General features: G+C 42.6%; 2 protein-coding genes across 2 annotated transcripts; one reads left to right on the forward strand and one right to left on the reverse strand.

Moving 5' to 3' along the window:
• The first annotated feature begins 1,717 nt into the window (after positions 1 to 1,717).
• ptger4c (prostaglandin E receptor 4 (subtype EP4) c) lies at positions 1,718 to 3,212 on the forward strand. The gene is made up of 2 exons (XM_037681502.1): positions 1,718 to 2,557; positions 2,646 to 3,212. Exons 1-2 carry the CDS (start codon positions 1,718 to 1,720, stop codon positions 3,210 to 3,212), a joined length of 1,407 nt encoding a protein of 468 aa, XP_037537430.1.
• Positions 3,213 to 8,683: 5,471 nt separating this feature from the next.
• On the reverse strand, positions 8,684 to 23,847 carry LOC119414410 (artemin). The gene is made up of 3 exons (XM_037681503.1): positions 23,814 to 23,847; positions 10,599 to 10,812; positions 8,684 to 9,272 (listed from the first exon to the last, which is right to left on the reverse strand). The coding sequence occupies exons 2-3, from the start codon at positions 10,759 to 10,761 to the stop codon at positions 8,761 to 8,763; spliced, it is 675 nt and encodes a 224-aa protein (XP_037537431.1). The 5' UTR covers positions 10,762 to 10,812; positions 23,814 to 23,847; the 3' UTR covers positions 8,684 to 8,760.
• Positions 23,848 to 24,510: the final 663 nt, after the last annotated feature.

Consider the following 24,510-nt stretch of genomic DNA (forward strand, 5'->3'; position numbering starts at 1 on the left):
CAGATCATTGCTGATTTCTTACCCACTTTATCGTTGTGTCAACCTGAAGGCTCCAAAGCAGCAAGTTGACTGAACTCCTGCTCTTACTGAGAACCTCACACTTCCTGATGATCACTTCATCAATGCATCTGATCAGCAGCACCTCACAGCTGCTCCTCCTCTAAATTCAGGGAAGCTGGACTCGGTGCTTCACCCGCTGCGTTCACATTCTGGGTTAGGTTTCGTTGAATTAATTTTGATGAAAGCAAAATGTTTTTATATCAATCCTAAAGAAAATGTAAATTAGATATTTTAATTACTTTCTTATAGATGAAACCCAGGATGGATGAATTTACATTATTTACAGAATATGTACAAGATTTAATTTTATGTTGCACAAATTAACTTTTAAAGCGTGTTAAAGAATAAAACAACGACAACACATCAACCCAAGCAGCATGAGGACATGAGGGCGCTCTAACAGACTCATGAACCGTGCTGCAGAAACGAGATATAAAACTTGAATTTGTTGATGAAAATACCGATTTCTAACAAATGTGTTTCTTTTGGACCTCTATCAGGTTTGTTGTCCTCATGAAGCTCCGTGAACTTTGAGAAATGCAGATGCAATGCGAATGCTTTTTGCTGAATGACCTTTGCTGAAACCAGCTGAAAAGGTGTCATAGCTAAACTGTTAATGCATGCTGAACTTGAACAGCTGACATTTGCTGAAAGCAGGAAAATAAAAATGGAAAGCAGAAAAAATGGTAGACGCTGAAAAGAGCAGAGACAGATTTGATGTGTGCATTTTGGAAATGGCATAAAAATTGTGGCACAAGTTACGAGTCAAATAACGGATGTCAAGAGTGTGAATGCTTTAGAATCACAATAACACAGTTATCAGACGCAGGCGGCTGTTCTCATGTTTCACATCTAATACAACACGACATGAGTTTATTATTTCTCACAAAGTTTAGCTCTGTTTGAATAGAAACTTAAAGAGCTTCATTTTTATGGAGGTTATTTATTATTACCTCCCTTGAAGGTGAAACAGTCACATTATTTACTGGTCAGTTGTGTTAGCAAAATATCTTATAAACCTGTAAACTAACTTTAAAGGAACTTTTACAACATAGCAATATACAAATAATTAGGGTTTAATATTTGGGGTCCACCCAGTTGAACATGGGTCACAGTTTAACACAAGGACTGGTTTTAGATGGAGCCAAAACTTTGTGTGAAGTTGTTGAGGAGGACTCATGAGGGCTGACACATCTTAACATTATGTAGGGAATGGTTTCATCCCCATCCTCCCACTATAAAGGATCTGAGCTTGTGGTGTAAACGGTGGCGGGAGATCTGCATTCCTTCAACGCCAGAATTAAAACCAAAGAGCTAAATCTGATCTGTCGCTCTGAGATTCTGTTGGAATCTGTTTCTTTTCCAACTCAGACTTGACTTTCTGTCCAAGTTCTCCTGAGGAGGGGTGACGTGTTGCACCTGCAGCGCGCGCGGTCCTTTACCGCATGAATATTGATTCTTGAAAAGTCGTCTCGCCACGCACGCAGCCCGCACGTCATTGGCCTGACATCAGCACGCGCTTTAAATGCCCACAACACCAGAGAGCCGGGAAACAACAGAGAGGCTGATCAGAACCAACCCAGCAGCCTGAACCCGAACTTGAGACTCGCGCACTTTGCGCTCCGTTACGCGCCATGTTTCCAACAGGTTGCTTTTAATGATGATCAACGGAACCGGTGCCTTTGGAGAACTGGACCAGGATGCTCTCAGCCAGAACCACAGCTCGTTTCCCGCGCTGCGCCTCGAGTCCAGGTCTTTGGTCACTTCAGCCACCATGTTCGCAGTGGGAGTCCTGGGGAACCTCATCGCCATAGTGGTGCTATGCGTGTCCAAAAAGGAGCAGAAGGAAACCACCTTCTACACTTTGGTTTGTGGGATGGCCATCACAGACCTGCTGGGCACGTGCTTCACCAGCCCGGTGGTGATCGCCACCTACGTGTCCAGCCGGTGGCCGGGCGGCGCGCTGCTCTGCCACTTCTTCTCCTTCTCCATGCTGTTCTTCGGCTCGGCGGGCATGTCCATCCTGTGCGCCATGGCTGTGGAGCGCTACCTGGCCATAAACCACGCTTACTTCTACTCCAAGCACATCGACCGGACGATGGCGCGCTTCGCTCTCCTCGTGACTTACCTGGCCAACATCGTGCTCTGCATCATGCCCAGCTTCGGCTTCGGGCAGCACGTGAGGCACTTCCCGGGGACGTGGTGCTTCCTGGACTGGAGGGCGGCGAATCCGCTCGGCGCGTGCTACTCCTTCCTGTACGGCGGCGTGATGCTGCTGCTGATCGCCGTGACGCTGCTGTGCAACGTGGCTGTGTGCAGGTCCCTGGTGGGGATGAACCAGAGGAGCGGGATCGTTCGGACCGAGCTGTGCGAGCAGAGCGGCGCGCGGCGGCGCTTCCCCCGGCTGCCGTCCGTCACCACAGCTGCAGAGATCCAGATGTTCTGGCTCCTGGTCTTCATGACCATCGTGTTTCTGGTCTGCTCCATCCCTTTGGTGGTAAGGAAGAGCAGTCCTTGTTTTGGGGCTTGTGCGGGTACAGTTGGCTGATGTAAGGATATTTATCTGTCTTGCTTTTACCTGACAGGTGAGGATCTTTGTTAACCAGCTCTACGACCCCCCCTACATTTCTGCTGGGGGGAAGCCGGACTACCGGAGCGACATGCTGGCAATCCGTTTTGCCTCCTTCAACCCCATCCTGGACCCCTGGGTCTACATTTTATGTCGGAAGAACCTCCTCCTGAAGGGCTGCGGGAGGTTAAAGAGAGCCGTGGACCGGGCCACGGAGGGCAGAGGGGGTGATGAGGGCTGCGTGGGGGGCCAAAACTCCACCCCGTCTCTACACAGCAACGACACCAGTTATGCGTCATTACGCATGTCCAGCTACCACACCGGACACCCGGAGAAAACCACGTCTTTTACAGACTTCACGATGAGACAAGCGTGGGAGTACGACACGTCGCGCGCCAACTTCCACCCGTTCTGCGTGGAGTCCACCGCGATCATCGGCTGCGAGGAGGAGGCGGCCGCGCGCCGGGAGGGCGCGGAGAAGAGCTCCCCTGGGCGCAACTGCGTGGCGCACATCAGGAGAGTGGACATAGTTACGTGCACGTTCAGCACACCGAGTTCCACGCAGTCAGCCAAATGTCTCTGATGCTGTGGAGGTCGAGCCAAACAGAAAGACTCAGACTTGTATGATCGCCCGCCGCCGAAAGGTGAATAGCGTTCATGTTTTCATGGCACAGATTCAAATAATGCAGAGGCGCCCCCAGAAAGCTTTGAAAGGGGGCACACAAAACCAAACATAAAAAAAAACTATCTTCTTAAAACAACTTTTTTTTTCCTAAACACAATTAGAAACTTTTACTAGCTTTACTTTTAAATAAAAGTAAAACACATATTGTTAGCAAGAGGTCTCATGTTACATGACGCCTCCCTGTCTGTGCGTGCTGAGTCTGAGGACAGGTCTCTGCACCCAGTCTGGGCTCTGGACCAGAACCTGAGAACTCTCATTTGACCAGTAACTTCTGCTTCACAGGATTAACTCTGATTTTAATTTTATTTTTTAAACATGGAAATGAAAATATATGAAACCCACTGGGTAAAAAATACTGTGAGATCCTGAGTTTGATCCTCCTACTGAAGCTGAATGTATCGCCATGGTAACGATTATCCATCCTGCTGTTGTCTCACCATATCTGTGTTCTGTAGGCCAGAATGTCTCCCCCCAACACACCTGCAGGCTCATTACTGCTGAAGAGGTCATTCACTCTATGCCCCTAAGGGCGATAACGTTTTTGTTGCTGTGTGAGTGTGCATGTGTCTGTTAGCAAAATATCTCGTGGACCACTGAACAGATTTTTATGAAACATTCAGGGAGCAATAACAGGATGAACCTCTTTGACTAAATCATGTTTGGAGCCAACGCGAGTCAAAAAGGCCACCCCATCCAAGTGACTTTGGAAAATACAAAAATGGTAACAAGTGAGTCAGTTCAATTATTGTGCTAAAAAAAATAATTGGCAAAATGTTTGTATAAAACTAATATAAACTGCTGGAGTAAACTTTGCCTGTTAGCAAAATATCTCATTAACCTGTAAAATTATTTTAAAGAAACTTTCAGAAATGAGTTGATAACAAAAATTAAAACAACTGATTAACTTGAGCTTAATGAAACAAACTGCAGCCACAGCTAAGGGACAATACTGGCTAATGTCCCTTTATACAGTATACATATATATGCAGTATATCCATATATACAAAGATATATATACAGTATATATATATTTCATAGATATTAAGCTACACTGTGATACGGTAGTAGCCCAGTCATTCACAACACATACTTTTGATGTGACGTCATGTCTGCCCATAAAATACTGTTCAAGGTTTAACCAAAATGGCTCCACCTCTGTCATTTCTCATCATAAGAAGACCGAAGTGTGAAACTGTGACATGAGAGGTTATAGATTCATCCCTCCCAGGAATGCTGTGAGTAAATGAGGTGTGTTGGAGCCTGGACACATCATGCAGGACACATGGCGCCCTGAGGACCAGGTGTGTGGACCGCTCTTCTGGATTCTGTTTTTAAGCTGCTTTTAGATGATCTCCTCCACCAAGTGTTTTAAAAATGAAACTGAATGTAAACACTTTGAATACTGTTGCACTTTGAGACCTGCATTAGTGAACAGCCAATGTGAACAACAGCATGTTTTAAATAAAAATGAAAAGCTCTCGAGGTTTTTCCTGGATGTTTTGTTTAGGAAGAGAAATAAAGCGACACGTTTCACAACTGTGAACATCTGGTGGTGCGGATCAAACTGGATTCACAGCTTTTGGAGCAATCATCATCATCATCATCATCATCCTCAGGTGACAGGAAAGCTGCTTGTTCAAAAGTTGTTCTGTAGTTTGAACAGCAGGTGGCGCTACAGGGTAAGGCAGCCCACTGTGAGGCTCAGAGAGGATGAAGGTCATACAGTAAAACTGACCAAAAAAATTAAACAAGTCATATTTAAAAACTTTATTTCCTTGAAGGATAATGCCATACAAAAATAAAGAACATTTTAATAATAATAATAATATTGACAATAATAATCTAGGGTGATGCAGAAAAACTGTATTTGAAAGTAATTATGGAACAAATTAAATAAAAAAAAAATAAGTTGTTTTTTTTAACAATAAAAATCTGGCCAGATTTTTTTTTTTTTTTTTTTACGTTTAAATTCTATTTATTTTTAACCATTTAAAAATTTGACAATAAAGGGACTCATCAGCCATTTTGAACTGGGGTTCTGTGTAGAAATCATGAATCTTTAATAACCTTCCAGCTGTAGTTCTTTGAACCAGCTCAAACTGGTTAGTAATGACTGCTAATGGTTAGCCTAAATGGGACCAAGACCAAAGTGGACTCCGGCCATCTTAAAACAACTCTACGTCAAAGGTTTGATAGCAGTCCATGCGTGGGTGGAATGACACTGCTGTCAGTTTCACGTCGTACAGCAGAACATCCTGAGGTTATCTGGGAGCACAAATAGCAGCAGCAGCAGTGAGCTGTAACACTTCCTGTGGTACTTCGGGAAGGAAAATCATATTTTTGATCAAATAATCGTGCAGTGCAAAACCATTTAAAGGTTTATTTATAGCATGTGCATGAACTGCTATAAAGTTTTGAGTTGTTTTAAAAGAGCAAAATGACTTTGAAAGGTGCTTGGCTCCAACGAGCCATCATTAGCTCTAAAGCTCAAATCTGTCACTTCACGACCGTCTTGGGTGATTCGATTGAAAATGGACAGACCTGATTGAGCACGTTCACACCTGGAAGGTAAATGTATATCCCAAAGAACTTCAGAAGGTCTGCTGGAGCCCGTATCATTATAAACTATTGTTTTTGTCACATAAACACAAGTCAGAGCCATTTGAGTCACATTTTGTAAATGATAAATGGACTGTACTTATATAGCGCCTTTCTATACCCAAACACGAGAGTCAAGTGCTTTACAACACAACCTGTCTTCGTTTACATGGGGCAGCTGTGGCGGAGCGGTTAGAGCAGTCGTTCTCCAATAGGAGAGTTGGGGGTTCAATTCCACAAGCAGTCAAATGTTGAAGTGTCCCTGGGCAAGACACTGAACCCCTCATAGCCTCTGATGTGTGTCCCATCAGTGAATGAATGTGATAAAGCTCTGATTATTCTTTGTATAGATGTAGTAGAGTGCTGTGGGTAAATGAGGCACAGATTGTGTAAAGAGCTTCGATGTCTTGATAAGATAGAAAGGAGCTGCTGTATGAGTACAGTCCATGAACTCATCCACACACACATTCTTAGAACACTTTACTACATCTCTGCAGCACTAAAGTGGATAAATAATTCTGTAGGGTCCAGTCAGTGCGTTACATCACATCCATACACTGATGAGGCACATGGACAGTCTTCATGCTCAGGTCTGAGCTTCTGTTAAGATCTGATTCTTTGCGGTGTCGTTTACTTCATTGTTAACACGCTGTGTTTGAAGAATTTGGATGCTACGCACGTTAGCATGTGCGCATGGGTTCTGAAGTTGTTAGAAATGATTAAAACTGTATCTGACACGACTGTTTGCTCCAGTGTTTATTTTTGCTACGTGCTGAAGGTAGAAACAAACTCAAGTATGGATCCTGTCACGCTAGTATCCACAAGGTCCAATACTAATGTTAGCATCGTATTTCACTGTACTCAGCCATCTATATATCTTTTCTGTTGCTGAACATGTGCAGAGTTCCAAGATTTAAACTGCACATGATATTATTTTTAATACCAGGACCTTTCTGGGTGGAGTTTGCATGTTCTCTCCGTGCATGCGTGGGTTTTCTCCAGGTGCTCCTGTTTCCTCCCACAGACCAAAAACATGCATGTTAGGCTGATTGGTAACTCTAAATTGTCCCTAGGTGTGAGTGAGAGAGTGAATGGTTGTTTGTCTCGTTTGTCTCTATGTGTCCCTGTGATGGACTGGAGACCTGTCCAGGGTGTCCCCTGCCTCTTGCAAAGTGATGGCTGGACATGGGCACCATGTGACCCGAAAAAGGAAGAAGCAGGTAAAGATTATGGATGGATGGATGGATGGATCCTCTTACCCCTACCCCATGAGGTAAAAGTTGGATGAAATGTGACATGTTCGTTCAGAATGCAGTTGCATTGAAAAACATCACGTATGTATTTGATTTGGTACCACATATGGAAAAAAACTAGAACGAATGATTAAAAATCAGACTTGTCACGTTCAGACTGTCGTGAAAAAATCCATTTCGGGCTGCATGGGGACAAAACTTTTTTTTAATTTGGGCCAAATTTGCCTGCAGTGTGAACATAGCCTATATGTTCCTCTGATGGACTTGTGACCTTTACCAGGGGTGGGGGGGTGGAGGGTACCCCGCCCGCCAAACAATAACTAGAGATAAAACACCAGCTCCCATGTTACCTGGAAAGGAAACAATGGGTAAAGGAGACGGGTCTACCAACGCAGACATGTTCCTGTTTTTTTAGTTTTCTACATTCGCCTTAAAATCTAGCTGTTTTTGATACTTTTTGTTTGCTATCTTATTTGTAAAAAAAAAAAAAAAAAAAACTGTATGCTTTTTTATAACCGTTTATTGTTGTCATGTCATCATTCTTTGTTGAAATCAGGTCTCTCTTGTAAATGAGTCCTCGAGGCTCAATGGGATTAACCTGTCTAAATAAAGGTTGAATGAATGGGAAATTTAGATATTATTATTATTATAGTTGTTTCAGGTTTAAAACTAATATTTTCTACCACGATTGTGTTTAGAGAAGTAGGCAGGCCCTCCAGTGTGCAGCCATCTCCTGAAATACAACATGGCAGCTCCCATGAATCGGGTCCTGCTATTGTAGCAGATGTTGATGGTGCGGACTTGCCATTTTCACAGAACCCTTCTTCAAAATGGTTGAAACATCCCTCTAAAACATCTGGGTTACCTGTCAGAGCAAAATAAGATGCTGTTGAGGTTCAAATGGACGTTAAGTCTCCATCGTGTCAGCCGTAAGGGAGAGGACCTCCTGTAGAGGAGCATCTGAGCTTTTCCTTTGGCCTGGTGCGAGTTCATGTGACAAAACAGTACGAAGCCAAAGCAACTGTGAACATGAAATGTGAATCTTGGCAATAAATAGATATATTTATCTACATTATAAAGTTTATAAAATCAGCTCTCATATGAAGCCATAATAAATAAATAATTTATCTGAAATAAATACATATTTTACTTTGACACAGTAATACATGAAGATGCATGGCATCCATTTGGCTGAGTTCACCTGAACGTAGAAAATATGAAACATGGGTGGGGGGTGGGGGTTGAGGGGCTCCAAAGAGCTGGGTTGGAGTGAGCGTCGTACGTTATAAACGTGGACACAGCGTCCGTCCTGTCACTGTGTTCTTCTTCAGAGCTGCTGAACTTCAGTCGTTGGGTCTGTCCCACATCAAAGCAAAACATTTTTCACACAAACACTTTTCCTTTCATGAATAAAAACTGGGTTTGGAGAATCCTGCATGGAACATGGAGTTGAAAACAAACCATTCTTTGATGAGGCGGCGATCGTTCCCTGGTGATCCTCCCCCTCAGTCTCTGATTGCGACCTTTGTCTCCTATTGTCCAGCTGCACCCGACAAATGGCCTCCATCGCTTCCTGTTCAGTGCGTGGCGCCCCCTCAGCCCATGCACATGCAGCTGGCAGCAGACAGTGACTTGATGGTCCTCCACGTGGTCTGAGCGTCCATGAAGGAAACGGGCTCGTAGCGGTCCGGCCGGCAGCAGGGCAGGCTGCTGACCCTACGGGCGGTGCGGCGAGGCAGCGAGCCGTTCTCCAGCAGCGCCTTGAGCGCCAGGTCGTAGTTGGTTCTTGAAGACTGGCAGGAGCCCACACAGAACTTAAAGAGGACCGTCTCATCTGAGTCAAACCCCAGACCCAGGTCCCGGACCCTCATCTCTTTCTTCTCCACACGGCAGTCTCTGCTGCTCTGCTTTGGGCGCCTGCTTCTACCTTTACCCCTTCTGTCCACATTTGCGGTTTCTTCCTCTTCCTCCTTTTCTTTCTTCTTCCTTTTCTTCTTTTTCTTCGGCGCGCCCTTCGGCTGAGGTTCTGTGGGGTCAGAGGAGCGTGGGGAGCGCCCTGCCCAGCGAACACTGGAGTGGTCGTCCATCTCCTCTATTACAAATGGCTCTGAATGGAAAAGAATGGAAGGTGGAGGTTAGAACGAACACGCACAAAGTACAGAACATGTTCTCACATACTGCTGATTCAGCACTCACATCACTGTCTCCAGGTTCATCACATTTCTTTCTATTCTACTTGTGCAGACTTTGTGATATTTATCCATTTATACCAAAACTGTCAGCTCAAGAGATGAGCGCAATGAATTTTGGGTTTTGTGGATTTTAAACTTTTCAAAATATTCACTTTTATTTTTTTGTGTTTTGCTTATATTGAAGTCTCGATTCCTTTAAAATCATTGCTGTATTTTAAATCTGTTTCAGCAAAATAGTTAGGTTTTAGTCTTCTGCTACTTTTAACTAGCCTTTTATAGTTTTAACTAACAATTTCCTACATTTGTTTTTTTTTCTCTTCTGGGCCAGTGCTGGTTGTAGCTTGCCTTTCGTTACTTTTAGTTGTTAAATGGTAAATGAACTGTACTTATATATCACTTTTATATCTGATCAAGACACTCCAATCTCTTTACAACACAATCTGTGCCTCATTTACCCGTTCATACAGCACTCTACTAGATCTGTAGAAGGAATAATCAGAGCTTCATCACATTCATACACTGATGGACACATCGGAGGCCATGAGGGGTTCAGTGTCTTGCCCAAGGACACTTCAGCATGTGACTGCTGGTGGAATCGAACCCCAACTCTCCCATTTGAAGACAGCTGCTCTAACCACTCAGCCCTTTGCTATTAGCCTACCTTTTAGTTTGACCCTTCATTTAGCTTTGAACTATTCTCAAGTTCTTTGAAGCAGCATGATGGATCAGCGGTTAGCACTGTTGCCCTCACAGCAAGAAGGTGGTGGGTTCAATCCCCAGTTGGACGGGGGGTCTTTCTGTGTGGAGTTTGCATGTTCTTCTCGTGCTTGCGTGGGTTTTCTCTGGGTACTCTGGTTTCCTCCCACATATTAAAAACATGCATGTTAGTCTGGCTTCAGGCACAATCCTCCTAGCAACAGAGATCTGTGATCTCAATGTGATTTGCCTGGTTAAATAAATAAGTTTTTAGCTTCCATACTGTTACTTTTAGCTAGTCTCTTGCTGCTATTGGCTTCTAGCTATTTTTTTCTAATTTGATCATTAAACTAGTCTTTACTACTTTTAGCAATTAGCTAGTGTTCTGTTTCTTTTAGCTTTAACAACTCAGTTTCAGACTACGCTCTCACTGTATTATCACAGAAAATACAATTTGTCCAGTTATCAAATGAGCTACTATCAAATGGTTTCTGCCATGTGCAGATGATGGATCTTAGATTCTACTTTCAGAAGAGTTTCAGTACCATACAGAGCATGCCACGTGGAGTACGGGTCGCTCTCATCCTCCTGCTTTTTGTCCACCTCTGGCAAGGTGAAAGGAAACTCCTTCTCCTCCTGGGCTTCCAGCAGGCCAGCAGGGCGGCTCGAGTCTGATCCAGCACTGACAGCAGCAGGACCAGCTCTCATATGGGCTCCTTCCACCAGAGGCAGCAGAGAGACAAGCACCCACAGCAGCACCTGAGGAGCAGGGAGGAGACATGAGCTACTCACAGAGGACTTCAGGCTGAAGACCACCCTTGTGTGCAGGGGGAGGGGGATGTTAGCAAAAAAATACTATGAACCTCTAGACAAATTTTGATGAAACCTTCAAGAAAAAAAAAATCCTTGGATGTACATCTACAACTGATTACATTTTGAAGCCAACATTATTAGTCAACAGGGTTCAAAGAAGCTACAGCATCTCGACATAAGGTCTTAGTCTTAACTGGAGTTAGTGGGAGAGATCATATCTCTCCAGTTTTAGCTTCTCTCCACTGGCTCCCTGTTAAATTCAGAATAGGATTCAAAATCTTACTTCTAACAGGGCTCTATTTTAGGTCCCCTGCTTTTCTCCCTTTACCTGCTTCCATTGGGATCAATCCTTAGAAAGCATGGGATCTTTTTTCATTGTTACGCTGACGACAGTCAGATCTATATGCCACTTAAAAAGAAAGATGCCCCCTCAATTAGGCCACTTCTGTTGTGTCTTGAAGACATCAAAGCCTGGATGTCTTTAAACTTCTTAAATTTCAATGAAAAGAAAACAGAAGTGATGGTGTTTGGTCCTAGTGGCTCTTGTGAACCTTGCCCAGTGGATCTGGGCCCTCTGGCACCACATGTAAAGAAAACTATTTCTAACTTGGGTTTTAAAATGGACAGTGATTTTAAATTAGAGTCCCAGATTGGAGCGGTGGTCAAGACCAGTTTTTATCACCTCAGACAGCTGGCTAAGGTAAAGACCATCCTTACAAAACAGCAGCTGGAAACAGTAATCCATGCCTTCGTCACCTCTCGGCTGGATTACTGTAACGCTCTTTACCTTGGAGTCAGCCTCCAGTTGGTCCAGAACGCTGCTGCTCGGCTTCTAACTGGAGTTCAAAAAAGGGAGCACATCACCCCCACTCTTGCTTCACTCCACTGGCTGCCTGTTCATTTTAGAGTTCATTTTAAGATTCTTTTATTTGTTTTTAAAAGTTTAAATGGTCTTGCTCCATCCTACCTCTCTGAGCTGCTTCACCCATACTCTCCTGCTCGGTGCCTCAGATCAGCTGATCAGCTGCTCCTGGAGGTGCCGAGGTCTAAGCGGAGGCTCAGAGGGGACAGAGCTTTTTCTGTTGCTGCTCCAAGACTGTGGAACGATCTCCCTCTTCCCATCAGACAAGCCCCTTCACTGTCCAGTTTTAAAACTCTTTTAAAAACACATTTTTACTCCCTGGCTTTTAGCACACACTGAATTTACACTGCACTGTTTTTATTACTTTTATTGATCTTAATGTTTTAACAACTGTTTTTATGTGTTTAAATGTTCTTGATTTTATATGTACAGCACTTTGTGGCAGCTGTTGTTGTTTTAAAGGGCTTTATAAATAAAGTATTATTATTATTATTATAACATACAAAGCTGGGGGGAGTGGGGGCGCAGAGGTTAGAAGATGGGCTTGTGATGGGAAAGTCGCAGGTTCAACTCCTGGTACCGTCAACATCAAAATGTGGGTGGAAAAGGTGAAACACCCACACCTGCCTCCACCCTCACTTGCCCCACCTTGGGCCTCTGAGCAAGACCCCTAACCCCCACCATCTGCTCCCTAAACAGGTGTCTCTTGAAAATGAGTTCTCGTGGCTCATTGAGACTACCTGGATAAATAAATGTAAATGAAAACAAAAAAGCTCTCAACAACCTAGCTCCATCTTATATTACAGATCTTATTGTTCCATATTTTCCTAACAGAGCACTTCACTCTCAGACTGCAGGTTTACTTGTGGTTCCTAGAGATTCCAAAACAGAATGGGAGGCAGATCTTTCAGTTATCTTCTTTTCATTTACTCTTTATTTATCCAGGTAGTCTAATTGAGCCACGAGAACTCATTTTCAAGAGAGACCTGTTTTAGGGAGCAGATGGTGGGGGTTAAGGGCCTTGCTCAGGGGCCCAGGGAGGGGCAAATGAGGGTGGAGGGAGTTGTGGGTGTTTCACCTTTTCCACCCACATTTTGACGGTACCGGGAGGTGAACCTGTGACTTTCAGATCACAAGCACATCTTCTAACCTCTGCGCCACCACTCCCCCATCAGACTCCTCTCTTGTGAAACCAACTTCCAGTTTCTGTCCGTGAGGCTGACGCATTGTCTGCTTGTAGGATTAGACTCGTCTTTCATAAATCCTATAGTTAGGGTCGGCTTTGGTTTCCTGAGCTGTCCCTTAGTTATGCTGCTATAGGTTTAGACTGTTGGAGGACAAACTGACCACACTTCCTCACTCTGCTACTGTCTTTACTTACTCTGCTCAACCTGTTTGTGTTTGTAATTGTTTCTATCTTATCAAGTGTTTTTTTTTTTGGTCTTTATTCCAATAGGGGGTACATCTGCACCTACATCTGGACCTACATCTGCACCTACATCTGCACCTACATCTGGACCTACATCTGCACCTACATCTGCACCTACATCTGGACCTACATCTGCACCTACATCTGCACCTACATCTACACCTACATCTGGACCTGCCATTCCGTGTTTGTTTGTCTCTCCTTCCTGTTCCTCTTAAACCAGCCGTTCAAAGTAGATGGCTGCTCGTCCTGAGCCTGGTTCTGCTGGAGGTTTCTTCCTTTTTAAAATGTGTTTTCCTTTCCACTGTTGCCACTGTGCTTGCTCAGGAAGGGAAACTGCGACAAAGTGAAGATTCAATGACAGCTGGCTTCCTCAGATAGAAAACTTTACTAACTGGCTTTTTGATGTATGTGAATGTTTCTGCTCAGTGCCCTGAGACAACTTTGTTGTGATTTGGCGCTACAGTATATACTTTGTAGATAAACTGAACTGAACTGAATTGAACACATAAATGATTATCTCTGTCAGTTTTCTAGATTCTGAGGTAAAATTTAAAATGCATACTGTTAGCGTGACATTTCCCAAACTTGCAGGTGATTCTCAGGGTTCAAAGCAGCTACAGCATCTCAACATAAAGTCTTAGTCATAAATGCTGGCAGTAAATGTAGTAACTGACTTGCATTTCTTCAAGGAATGCTAGGTTTTTATTTTGTAATATTAAAAACTACATCTTTTAATTTGCAGTTTCAAGGTCGAGCAAAAGCAGAGTGGATTTAGGTCCAACTTCTGTCTCATTTTACATCTGTTTTGAACCACAGCAGCTCCACAGAGGGCCGCATGCCTTTGAGTTCAATAAAGCATTTAGTAAAAGTTTCATGTGTTTTTCATTGTAGCTTGACATCGACATTGTATGAGAAAATGACTTTGGCAATATTTAAACTACAGACATTAAAATTGTACCAATTATCTCATTTTCTTCAACTAATATTTGAGAATGTTGATGGTTTTATATATGTATTTATTTTAAATAAGCCTTGTTGTTTAGAACTTTCTTTGTCTGTGCTTCACTACTGACTAACATCCCTGTAATATATATATATATATATATATATATATATATATATATATATAAACTTAAGATTTGATAGGATTATGTTTACAGCTCATCCAGTTTTAAAATTCATTCAACCTTTATTTATACAGGCTGGCCACATTGAGCCACAGGGACTCATTTACAAGAGGGACCTGTTCCAGACAAAACATATAAAGTACAGACAACAATAAGAGTAATCAACGACAACAATAAATTACAATTAAAATGCAGTTAAATACGAGTAGTGTATAAAATAATGAATCAGGGTGAAATACTAAAAACAAGAACATATTTGCTTTAATTTTTCGAATGACTTTATCAAATGTTTGAAACCTCTTAAAGAAATCAAGGAAGACACTTCAGCTCCTGCTGAAGGTGTTCCAGGTGCAGGAGCTGAGTAGGAGAAGGCCTTTTTGCCAAGTTCACTCCACACTAGAGCTGTCATGGGACCACACGATCCAATTTCTGGGCGGGCCTGGCCATGATAATGTGCTGGCCGGGTCGGGCTTTTAATTGAGTCAGGATCAGCCGCGGTCCAATTATATGATGACATGGCCTGCCATACTTCACCAGCCTCACACAGTCATTTTACCGTGAGCTGACCGGTCTTGAAAGTGGTAGAAAGGTCACTTAAGCTTAAGATGGGACTATAATGCCAGTAAGTGATCCATCGCCCAAATGGACGCTCATTCAGCCGCTGCACTCAGCGGACGCACGCGGCCGATGACCCAAACAGGTGAGATCTCAAAGCAGACGTGTCAGAGCGATCCGTGTCTGAATAAATCAGAATGCAGCAGAAAACAGATTTAAATGCTCTTTTATGGCCATGAAAGGACAAACACCCCCTCAGCTCAGATCTTCTGCCCCATTCAGCCGTGCACCCCCGACAGTTAATAACTCATTAAAAATGTTTTTTGTTGTTTTTTTCCACGTTCGGACCTGTAATTACTGTTAATATGTCGGGTCAGGTGGGGTTCAAAAATGATGACTGCGGGCTGGAGCCGGGTCGGATCGGATTTTTGGGCCCAAATGCAACTCTACTACATGTAGATAATGATGACCAACTGACCAGTGAGTACAGAGTGCAGTGATGGGTACGGTCGTTACAACCAGTTATGAATCTTAGTGCACCACGATAACAGCATCCAACATCTGCAAGCAGCTGGCAGGAGCATTCATGTGGTTCATATGTGTATTCTGGGTACTCCAGTTTCCTCCCACAAACCAAAAACATGTATGTTAGACTGATTGATAACTCTAAATTGTCTCCAAGTGAGAGTGAGAGAGTGAATGGTTGTTTGTCTCATTTGTCTCTATGTGGCCCTGTGATGGACTTGCGACCAGTCCAGGGTGTACCCCGCCCCTCGCACAGTGATTGCTGGACATGGGCACCGGCGACCCTCTTGACCGAAGCGGGTAAAAGAGAATGGATGGATATATATATATATATATATAGTATGTATGGTAAAAGTTAGAAACACTTTTTGCAGCTAACCCATCTTGAATTATGCCAGTCGGCATGATGTACAATATCGTTTAGTGTACAGTAGTCCCTCACTAGTTTGCGGTTCATTTATCGTGGGTTCGCTATATCGCAGATTTTCAAAGTAAGGCTGGACATGACACAATTGGCTGATTGATGGATAAGTCATGGATTGTTTATATAAAATAAATTATTTTAAATTATTTTGCACCATGTGTGCAGCCCACAAGTGCACGGAAATCTCCCTCCTGCAGCTGATCAGCTGATCTCCTCTGCCACACGCACACATTTCTCCTGCTGCAGCTTTGTGAAGGGTTAACTCTTTACTGTCCAGATGCACCGATTGACTTTTGTCTTCCAACTTAAAATTCAAAGTAAGTCACATTGTAAAATCATCATAATCACAAAATATAAAAGTATTAAAAGTTATTTTTTTATTATTTTAGAACTTCTGTGTTCAGTTGTTGAAGTGTAATTGATCAAGAAGTTCATTTCTGCTCCTTGCTGCAGAGCTGAAGCTGTGTGACATCACTTTGATGTCCTGCTATTCTTTTCTTCTCTACAACTTAAATTTAAATACTGTAACATTTTACATAAACAATCCACGCAGCATGGATTGTTTATGTAAAATGTTACAGTATTTAAATTGTTTATTTAAGGAGAGAGACTGGGAGTAACAGGTGATGAGTGTAATTACAGCCTGGCACATGTCATGACAAAGTTTACTGAACTTGACCTGAACTTGAACTTGGACTACAGTACACTTATCACGGGTGGGCGTTGTCCCACACATCCGTGATAAACGAGAGACTACTGTACTATGATTTACAACCCAGAACAGACAACCAACATAGCTAAATTAATCAAATAAATAATATGACAGGGCATGAAATACATTTTAGACCACTGGGTGGCATCATCATTCAGCCTCATGGACTAAAATCCATATACTGGTAAGTTTTCTTGGACCAGCTGGTGATCAGTGATTGGCAACACTAACAATGTTGCTTCGTTCTTTATTTTGCTTTAAACACAAATTTTTTACCAATAGCTCTATTGTCCAACTAACCTAAAGCTCAGGTTTCAAACTTCAGTTCAAGCTGCTCTGTCAGTACTTTGCCTAATCTTTCACATTCTGAATACATGAATATCATGAATCATGAATATCATGAATCATGAATATCATGATTTTTCCCAGATAGAATTTCTGATTTACTACTTAGTCCTGAAGGCACCATCTGTCGTGAAGCTTTTCACTGTTATAAATGTGGATGATGAAAAATAACCTATACTGTACCTGTAGTAGCAAAAGCTCTAAACAACATTCTCTAAAAACTTTACCAGCTGAAGTTACAGTGAAGCCCAGGAATGACCATGAATGTGATCTCGGGGGCCTAACTGCACACAAGGAAAATACTATTACTTGTTGTGTATTAGTATGAGCTCTCAGGCTGGGTAATGGTTTACACTCTTATTGTCTCTGTTTGGCAAAAGTCTTGTAGTTTTTTATTATCTCTTACCACTAAAAGACAGAGATGGACAATTATATTTTAGCCTATTTCAGTGTGTATTTGTGTGCATGTAGGTTGTGTGACAGCGTGTTAGCAAAATATTTCTTCAACGCTTGGATATATTTTAATGAAACTCCCAGAAAGTAATGACTGGATGTACATCCACAACTGATCAACTTTTAAAGTTAGTTTCAGTCAATATCGTTGTAAAAGCTAATTGACTTTAACCAGCACAACAAATGACTATAATTCAGTTAATTTGACACATAATTAGGTCAAATTTGATGTGTGCTCGAAGCTGACAGTCACAGCACACACTCTGAGGGTGAAATTGTTTGACTGTGCACAATTTTATTTTCCAGGTTTGACCAAAAACCACTCCATCTGTCACTTTTCAACATAAGTCAATCTTAATCTAAATCTTTGGCATGTTTAAATATAATAAATCATTTGATAGCCAGAGTAATTGTGTTTTCTGAAAAAATACAGTGAAAACACTGAGAAACGCAATTTGACTTCCTTCCAACAATGCTAGGCCTTCAATAATGATCATAATGTTGCATTAATCGTCTCTATTAGTCGCCTTCACATTTTTTTCTTGTTCTTTGGATAATTTCCATTTAAAAGTTTATTTTTAAATTGTGACCTAAACTTGTGTTTCTGTTTTCACCAAGTAAGATTCTATAAAAAGTTACATTCCTTCTTAAACACAGAGCTGTTATGACAAACTACAGACTTTCTTTTCACAGAATACATCTATGACTTTAATTTATTAATTTATAATCCTGAATATACTCAGACAAAATACTAAATTTGACCATAACAGGTTTTAATTTAAAAAAAGAAGGCCTCCATGTCCAATTGTCCCCCTCTTACAATGCTGTTATTGCTAGCATCACTCAGTCCTCTGTGAATAGCAAGTGGTCATCAGGGTGCTGACGATCAGTCATTGGGCTGATGGTCCTCCTTGATCATGTGAACAACTTTTGTCTGTCACCAGCAAACTGGTTATTAGACAGAGTTTGTTGCAGCTCCTCAGACTCAAAAAGTCTTTTGGATAAAAGACGAAACGTTTCAACTTAATTTTTTAATCCATCCAGAGGACCTGACTTAACTTTGTTAGATGAAAAAGAAAAAAAGGTGGGGTTTTTTTTTGTTTTGTTTCTTTTTTCTGAAAAAGTTCTGTCTTTTTGAGATAGAAAGTTTCTGCTTGGAAACATCAATATGGTAATAAAGTGCTTAAATGTATGTAATTTGTGTCCAAATTTAGGGCAGCATGGTAGCGTAAAGCTGTATGACTAACCTCAAAAGGGTCATTTCCCAGGAAGGAGAGGGGTGGAGTGGAGTGGCAAAATTCACCCCCTGAAATTCTGCTACAGAAATGTTACTGGGCAGGGAACGTGCAGTAGTGTTGTAACCCTGAGAGAAATGGACAAATATGTCTCATTTAAACAAGTTTTGATCTAAATGACTATCAGCTCTAGTGGAACAGCTGTTTAATCTTAAACTGGTTTACAGATACTGAACTTAAGGCCTAGCATTCCTTGAAAGAAGGCACAACACCTGTCATATTTCATGCCAAAGCTTTAAACCAAAATATCTTGTGTTGAGAAATCTAGAGTTGTAGCCATTTTGGTCAAATAATGTAAATAATGTAACGTGCAGTCTCATGCAAAAGGCCACGTTTGGAGTATGTGGTGGAAATGACTCTCAGCTATGGCAAAAATGTTTTTAGCTCAGTCTCTGTAAAGTGTTTGAATGATATACACTTTTTTATTGGTTAATCTCAAAAACTGTGGTGGTCATATTGAATTTGATTGATTCCATAAGGAAATTAGTTGCAGATGCAGAGTACATCAATGGGGGTGGGGGGTGGCACAGAGGTTAGAGAATGCGAGCTTGTGATCAGAAGGTCACCGCCGGTTAAACTCCTCAGACAAAAAACATCAAAATGTGGGTGGGAAAGGTGAAGCACCCAGACCTGCCTCCATCCTCATTTGCTCCACTTGGGGCCCTTGAGCAAGGCCCTTAACCCCCACCATCTGCTCCCCCAGGAACCCTAGATGGCAGCTCTATGCTCCACACAGAGGGCTGTGGTAGCTCGGTGGTCTGTGGTTGCGTCAGGAAGGACGTCCGGTGTAAAAACAATTGCCATGTCTTTGTGCGAGTTAGCTCGCTGTGGTGACCCCTGAAGAAGGGAGCAGCCGAAAGAAAAAAAATTGTAGAGTACATCCAATAACTTCCTGAAAGTGTCCTAAAAACCATCCAACAATCCTATTCATCTGAGATGCTAAAGGTTTGAGCAACAGCCTTGTGCAGTTAGTGCTTGGAGAATGTGTTGAATGACTCTCAGCTACAACCAGGAGCTAACTGAAAAAGAAGCCTGGGCTGAGTGCAGAGGTGCGCACCCTGCTGGAAGCCAAGAACACTGGCTTCAGGTCTGGCAACTCACAGGAGCTGAGAAAGATGAGGAAAGAGCTGGTTGCTGGTATTAAGAGGGCCAAGGCCGCATATGCACAGAGGATCAAGGGCCAATTCACCTCACAAGACCCACAGAACATGTGGAGGGGCATTAAGTCCATAACAGATTATAAAGGCAGAGGTGCACAATGCCCTAGGGATCCATCACTGCCTACTGCTCTCAACAAGTTCTACGCATGTTTGAAGACCCGAACAGCCCACCCAGCACCAGATTCACCTCACCACTGGAAGAAGAATTTCTCAGCTTGACCTCAGCTGAAGTGAGGAGTACTTTAAGGAGGATTAACCCTCACAAAGCAACCGGCTCAGACAACATCCCTGGGAAGGTGCTGAAAGAATGTGCTGATCAGCTCTACAAGGTGCTGGCCAACATATTTAACTCCTCACTCACCCTGGCAACAGCTCCCACCTGCCTGAATCCCACCACCATCATCCCAGTCCCAAAGAGCTCTACAGTGACTGGTCTGAATGACTATCGGCCAGTAGCCCTCACCACGATAGTCGCTAAATGCTTCAAAAAACTGGCCATGACCCACATCAAAACAACCATCAACATCAACGAGGAACCTCATCAGTATGTATACTGCAAGAATCAATCAATAGAGGACGCCATCTCTTCTGTGGTTCACACTGCGTTCACCCACCTGGAGCAGAAGGACTCCTACATCCATATGCTCTTTGTGGACTTCACATCCGCCTTCAACACCATGATCCCCCAAACCCTGATGGACAAACTACTCACACTAGGACCAAGACCCTCCATTTGCAACTGGGTCCTAGACTTCTTAACAAACAGACCACAGTCTGTGAGGATCTACAACTTCTCCTCCTCCACCATAACCATCAGTACTGGCTCCCCTCAAGGATGTGTGCTGAGCCCTCTCCTGTTCATTCTGCTCACATATGATTGTGCACCTACTCATCCAGGCTGTCATATTGTAAAGTTTGTAGACAATACAGCGGTGATGGGATGCAACACAAACAACGATGAGTCCAGCTACAGGCAGGAGGTTGAAAACCTGGAGAGCTGGTGAAGGAAGAACAACCTGCACATCAATGTGAAGGAGACAAAGGAGATGATCGTGGACTTCAGATGGAACAATCACACCTACCCCCCACTGAACATGGTAAATGGTAAATGGACTGTACTTATATAGCGCCTTTCTATCTTATTTCAAGATACTCAAAGCGCTTTACACAACAATCTGTGTCCTCATTTACCCATTCATACAGCACTCTACTAGATCTCTACAAAGATAATTGAACAAATCATTCTAATGAGACTAATCAGAGCTTTATCACATTCATACACTGATGAGACACACATCAAAGGCTATGAGGGGTTCAGTGTCTTGCCCAGGGACACTTCAGCATGTGACTGCTGGTGGATTTGAACCCCCAACTCTCGCATTGGAGGACGACTGCTCTAACCACTCAGCCACAGCTGCCCCACATAGGAGGATCTGAGGTGGAAGTGGTCTCCAGTTACAAGTACTTGGGTGTGCACCTGAATGACAACCTCAGGTGGGGCAACAACTAGGCCTGTCACAATAACAAATTTTGCTGGGCGATTGTCTCAGAAATTATTGCAATAAATGATAATATTGATTGAAATTTGACAATAATCAGTAATTATTGTAAAATTTAAGAAGAAATATTTAATTTGTTTTGTGTGCATGACCTTATTTTGGACCACTAGATGGCAGTATATGACAGTTTGAACCGAAGGCTGGATGGGAGCGAGCAGCATTTCTCTTTAAGAAAAATGGAAGGGAGGCCCCTTGACGTGACATGGGCTGTCTCTTTTCAGTTCTCAAAATGGCAGATGCTCGGTGTGGTTTGAGCTTTTAGCATAGTATTTTTCAGACAGAGCTTTTAATAAAAAGTCAGTAAACAAGTTCTCAGCTTCTTTTTGCAGAGAAAAACTTTTTACACGAAGGCACGGATTTCAACCGTGAATTTTGGAGCTTTGACAAGACATTTTTTTTCCAGAGGTTGGCCTGTTAGCTTAGCTACTTTTAACAATCCAAAAACACAATTTTGGACAGTTAAAACGGACTTTGAAGAGAAAGGGAGGGGTCAGTGAAGAGCACCAGAGTTGAGCTTTTTGTCATTCAGTGTCTTCAGTAGGAGGAGAGAGACACAAAGAAACGATAAAGCCGATAAATGAAAATGAGGTTGACAATTTTCATTTATCATGTGATTGATTTATTGTTTATTACGGCAGGCCTAGCAACAACATCACCAGCCTGATCAAGAAAGCTCATCAGAGACTCTACTTCCTCAGGCGGCTGAGGCGAGCTGGTCTGGGAAGCTCAGTCCTCACCTCCTTCTACAGGTGTGCAGTGGAGAGCATCCTGTGCTCCAGCATCAATGTGTGGCATGGAGGCTGCACAGCTGCAGAAAGAAAAGCTTTGCAGAGAGTGGTGAAGGCTGCACAGAAGATGTTGGAGTCAGTCTCCCCACCATCACAGACATCTACACCTCCAGATGCAGGAAAAGGGCCACCTGCATCTTGAAGGACCCCACTCACCCAGCACACACTTTTTGCCCCGTTCCCCTCAGGAAGGAGGTTGAGGAGCATTAAGTGTAGAACCACTAGACTGAGGAACAGCTTCTACCCTGAGGCTGTTAAACTCATGAATCTCTAAACAGAATAATCACTGTGAAAAATTACATGATGTTGCTGCTGATCTGTTTCATGTTGCTGCTGATCTGTTTCCATGTTGCTGTGTTCATTCATATCATCTGCTCACACAGACTCATGTTCGTGCTGCTGTTCGGTGTATTGTTTTTATACTACTAGTGCTTAGTGTGGTTTTAGTTCACATTTTGCTTAGTTCATATCTTAGATCTTATTACTGTTTTTCTTTTATATTTTATACTTTTGTTGGATGTAACTGGGATCCTGTGTACATAATTTCATTCCACCAGATGTACCACATGTGGTGGAATGACAAACAAATAACCTTGAATCCTTGACAAATTTTAGCACAATGTCTTTAAATTGATTGTTATAGAGATCCATCCATCCATCCATCCATCCATACATGCATTCATCCATCCATCCATCCATCCATCCATACATGCATTCATCCATCCATCCATCCATCCATCCATTATCTTTACCCACTTTTTCCTTTTCAGGTTGCGGGGGTCACTGATGCCCATGTCTGGCCATCACTGTGTGAGAGGTGGGGGACACCCTGGACAGGTCTCCAGTCCATTAAAGGGACACATAGAGACAAATGAGACAAACAACCATCTCTCTCTCTCACCTAGGGACAATTTAGAGTTACCAATCAGTCTAACATGCATGTTTTTGATCTGTAGGAGGAAACCGGAGTACCTGGAGAAAACCCACTCATGCACGGAGAGAACATGCAAACTCCACACAGAAAGGTCCCTGGCCTGGATCTATGTTATAGAGATGTTTTGCGTTTTTAAAGCCAGTTGGCCATTGGTGCCCATCTTTAATTGGAATGAATCTAAAAGTTAATGTGTTTCAGATGTATCTACCAAAAGGTTAGGTCAGGTCCTCTGGACGAAAAAAAAAAAACTTGTTGAAACTTTTCGTCTTTTATCCAAAAGACTTCGTCAGTCTGTCAGTCACTTTGACTGATTCTTCCAGTAGTTTATGACTTTTTTTCAAACAGACACACAAACATACATAGCCGTAGAACATCCTCACCCTTTTGTCATTTAACAGAAGACGATAAGGAAATAGAATAGGACTGATGACCAAAAACAAAGCTATTTAATTAAAGAGTCTCACTTCTTACAAATAAAGAACTTAAATACCTCTTTTCTTTACCTAGATCAGGTTCTGTCTGCTTACTTATAATTATGCAATTATAGCTTTCTGAGTTTCATGTAAAACTCACTTTAGTCCTTTATATCAACAATAAAATCATATTTTGCTTTACTAAAGTGATAAGAGCGCCAACAATGAATTTACAAGACAATGTTATTATTGTTTTATTACAGATAACTCACTTTTCCAATAACTAATGAAAACAAAGAAACAACTGAAGCAACAGAAGATAAGAGGAAAGACAGTTGAAAGTGAGGACAGTTTGTGACAAACCTTGGCCTTTGCTGATAGGACAGAAGCAATCAGTCTCTCCTTCCTCTGAACCCTCCACCTTGTCCCACCTGAAGAAACAGAGAAAAAAAAGAATTGAAGAAAAGTGCAGACTTCACCCTGACAGCTTGGCTTCATCCAAAAGTTCCTTTGAAACGTCTAACATAAACTAAAGGCGCGGCATGCGGGCAACGTGATGTCTGCACATTCACAATTGTCCAGCTACTGTAAAAAAATAAAGAGAGATAAAAAAAGTCCGGTGGGGCCTCAAGTGAGTCGACGTGTCACATAAATCACGTCCTCAGTGCACGAGGACAGTGTTTTTGTTGCTGCTTTAAAAAAGGATCAGTGTTTGCTGCCAACAGCTGTGGCCAGTGTTGGCTTGTCTCTTCATACATGCATGCAAACAGCAACAAAAGGCAGCGGCTGGGATACACATGTCAAAGACATTCTTCAGGTCACTCCGGTGGCAGAGGTACAAGCAGGGGAAACTAGGCGTATCAAGGGCACATTGCAGAGGTCTCAGACAAAAACCGTGGCAGGTGATAAGAAAAGCCACTGGTGCAGATGTTTATATATAGTACGTGCAGCGAGGAGGATGGTGGTGGCTGCAGAGCGCCGGGCGTGAGATCAGGTTCTGCTTTAACCTTGTAAAAGATAAAAAAGGAATATTTCTATGTAAGCTTTGTACACATTTCTT

This window comes from Nematolebias whitei, chromosome 9 (genome assembly GCF_014905685.2).
Source record: "Nematolebias whitei isolate Nwh7 chromosome 9, NemWhi1, whole genome shotgun sequence".
Taxonomy (NCBI): Eukaryota; Metazoa; Chordata; class Actinopteri; order Cyprinodontiformes; family Rivulidae; genus Nematolebias; species Nematolebias whitei.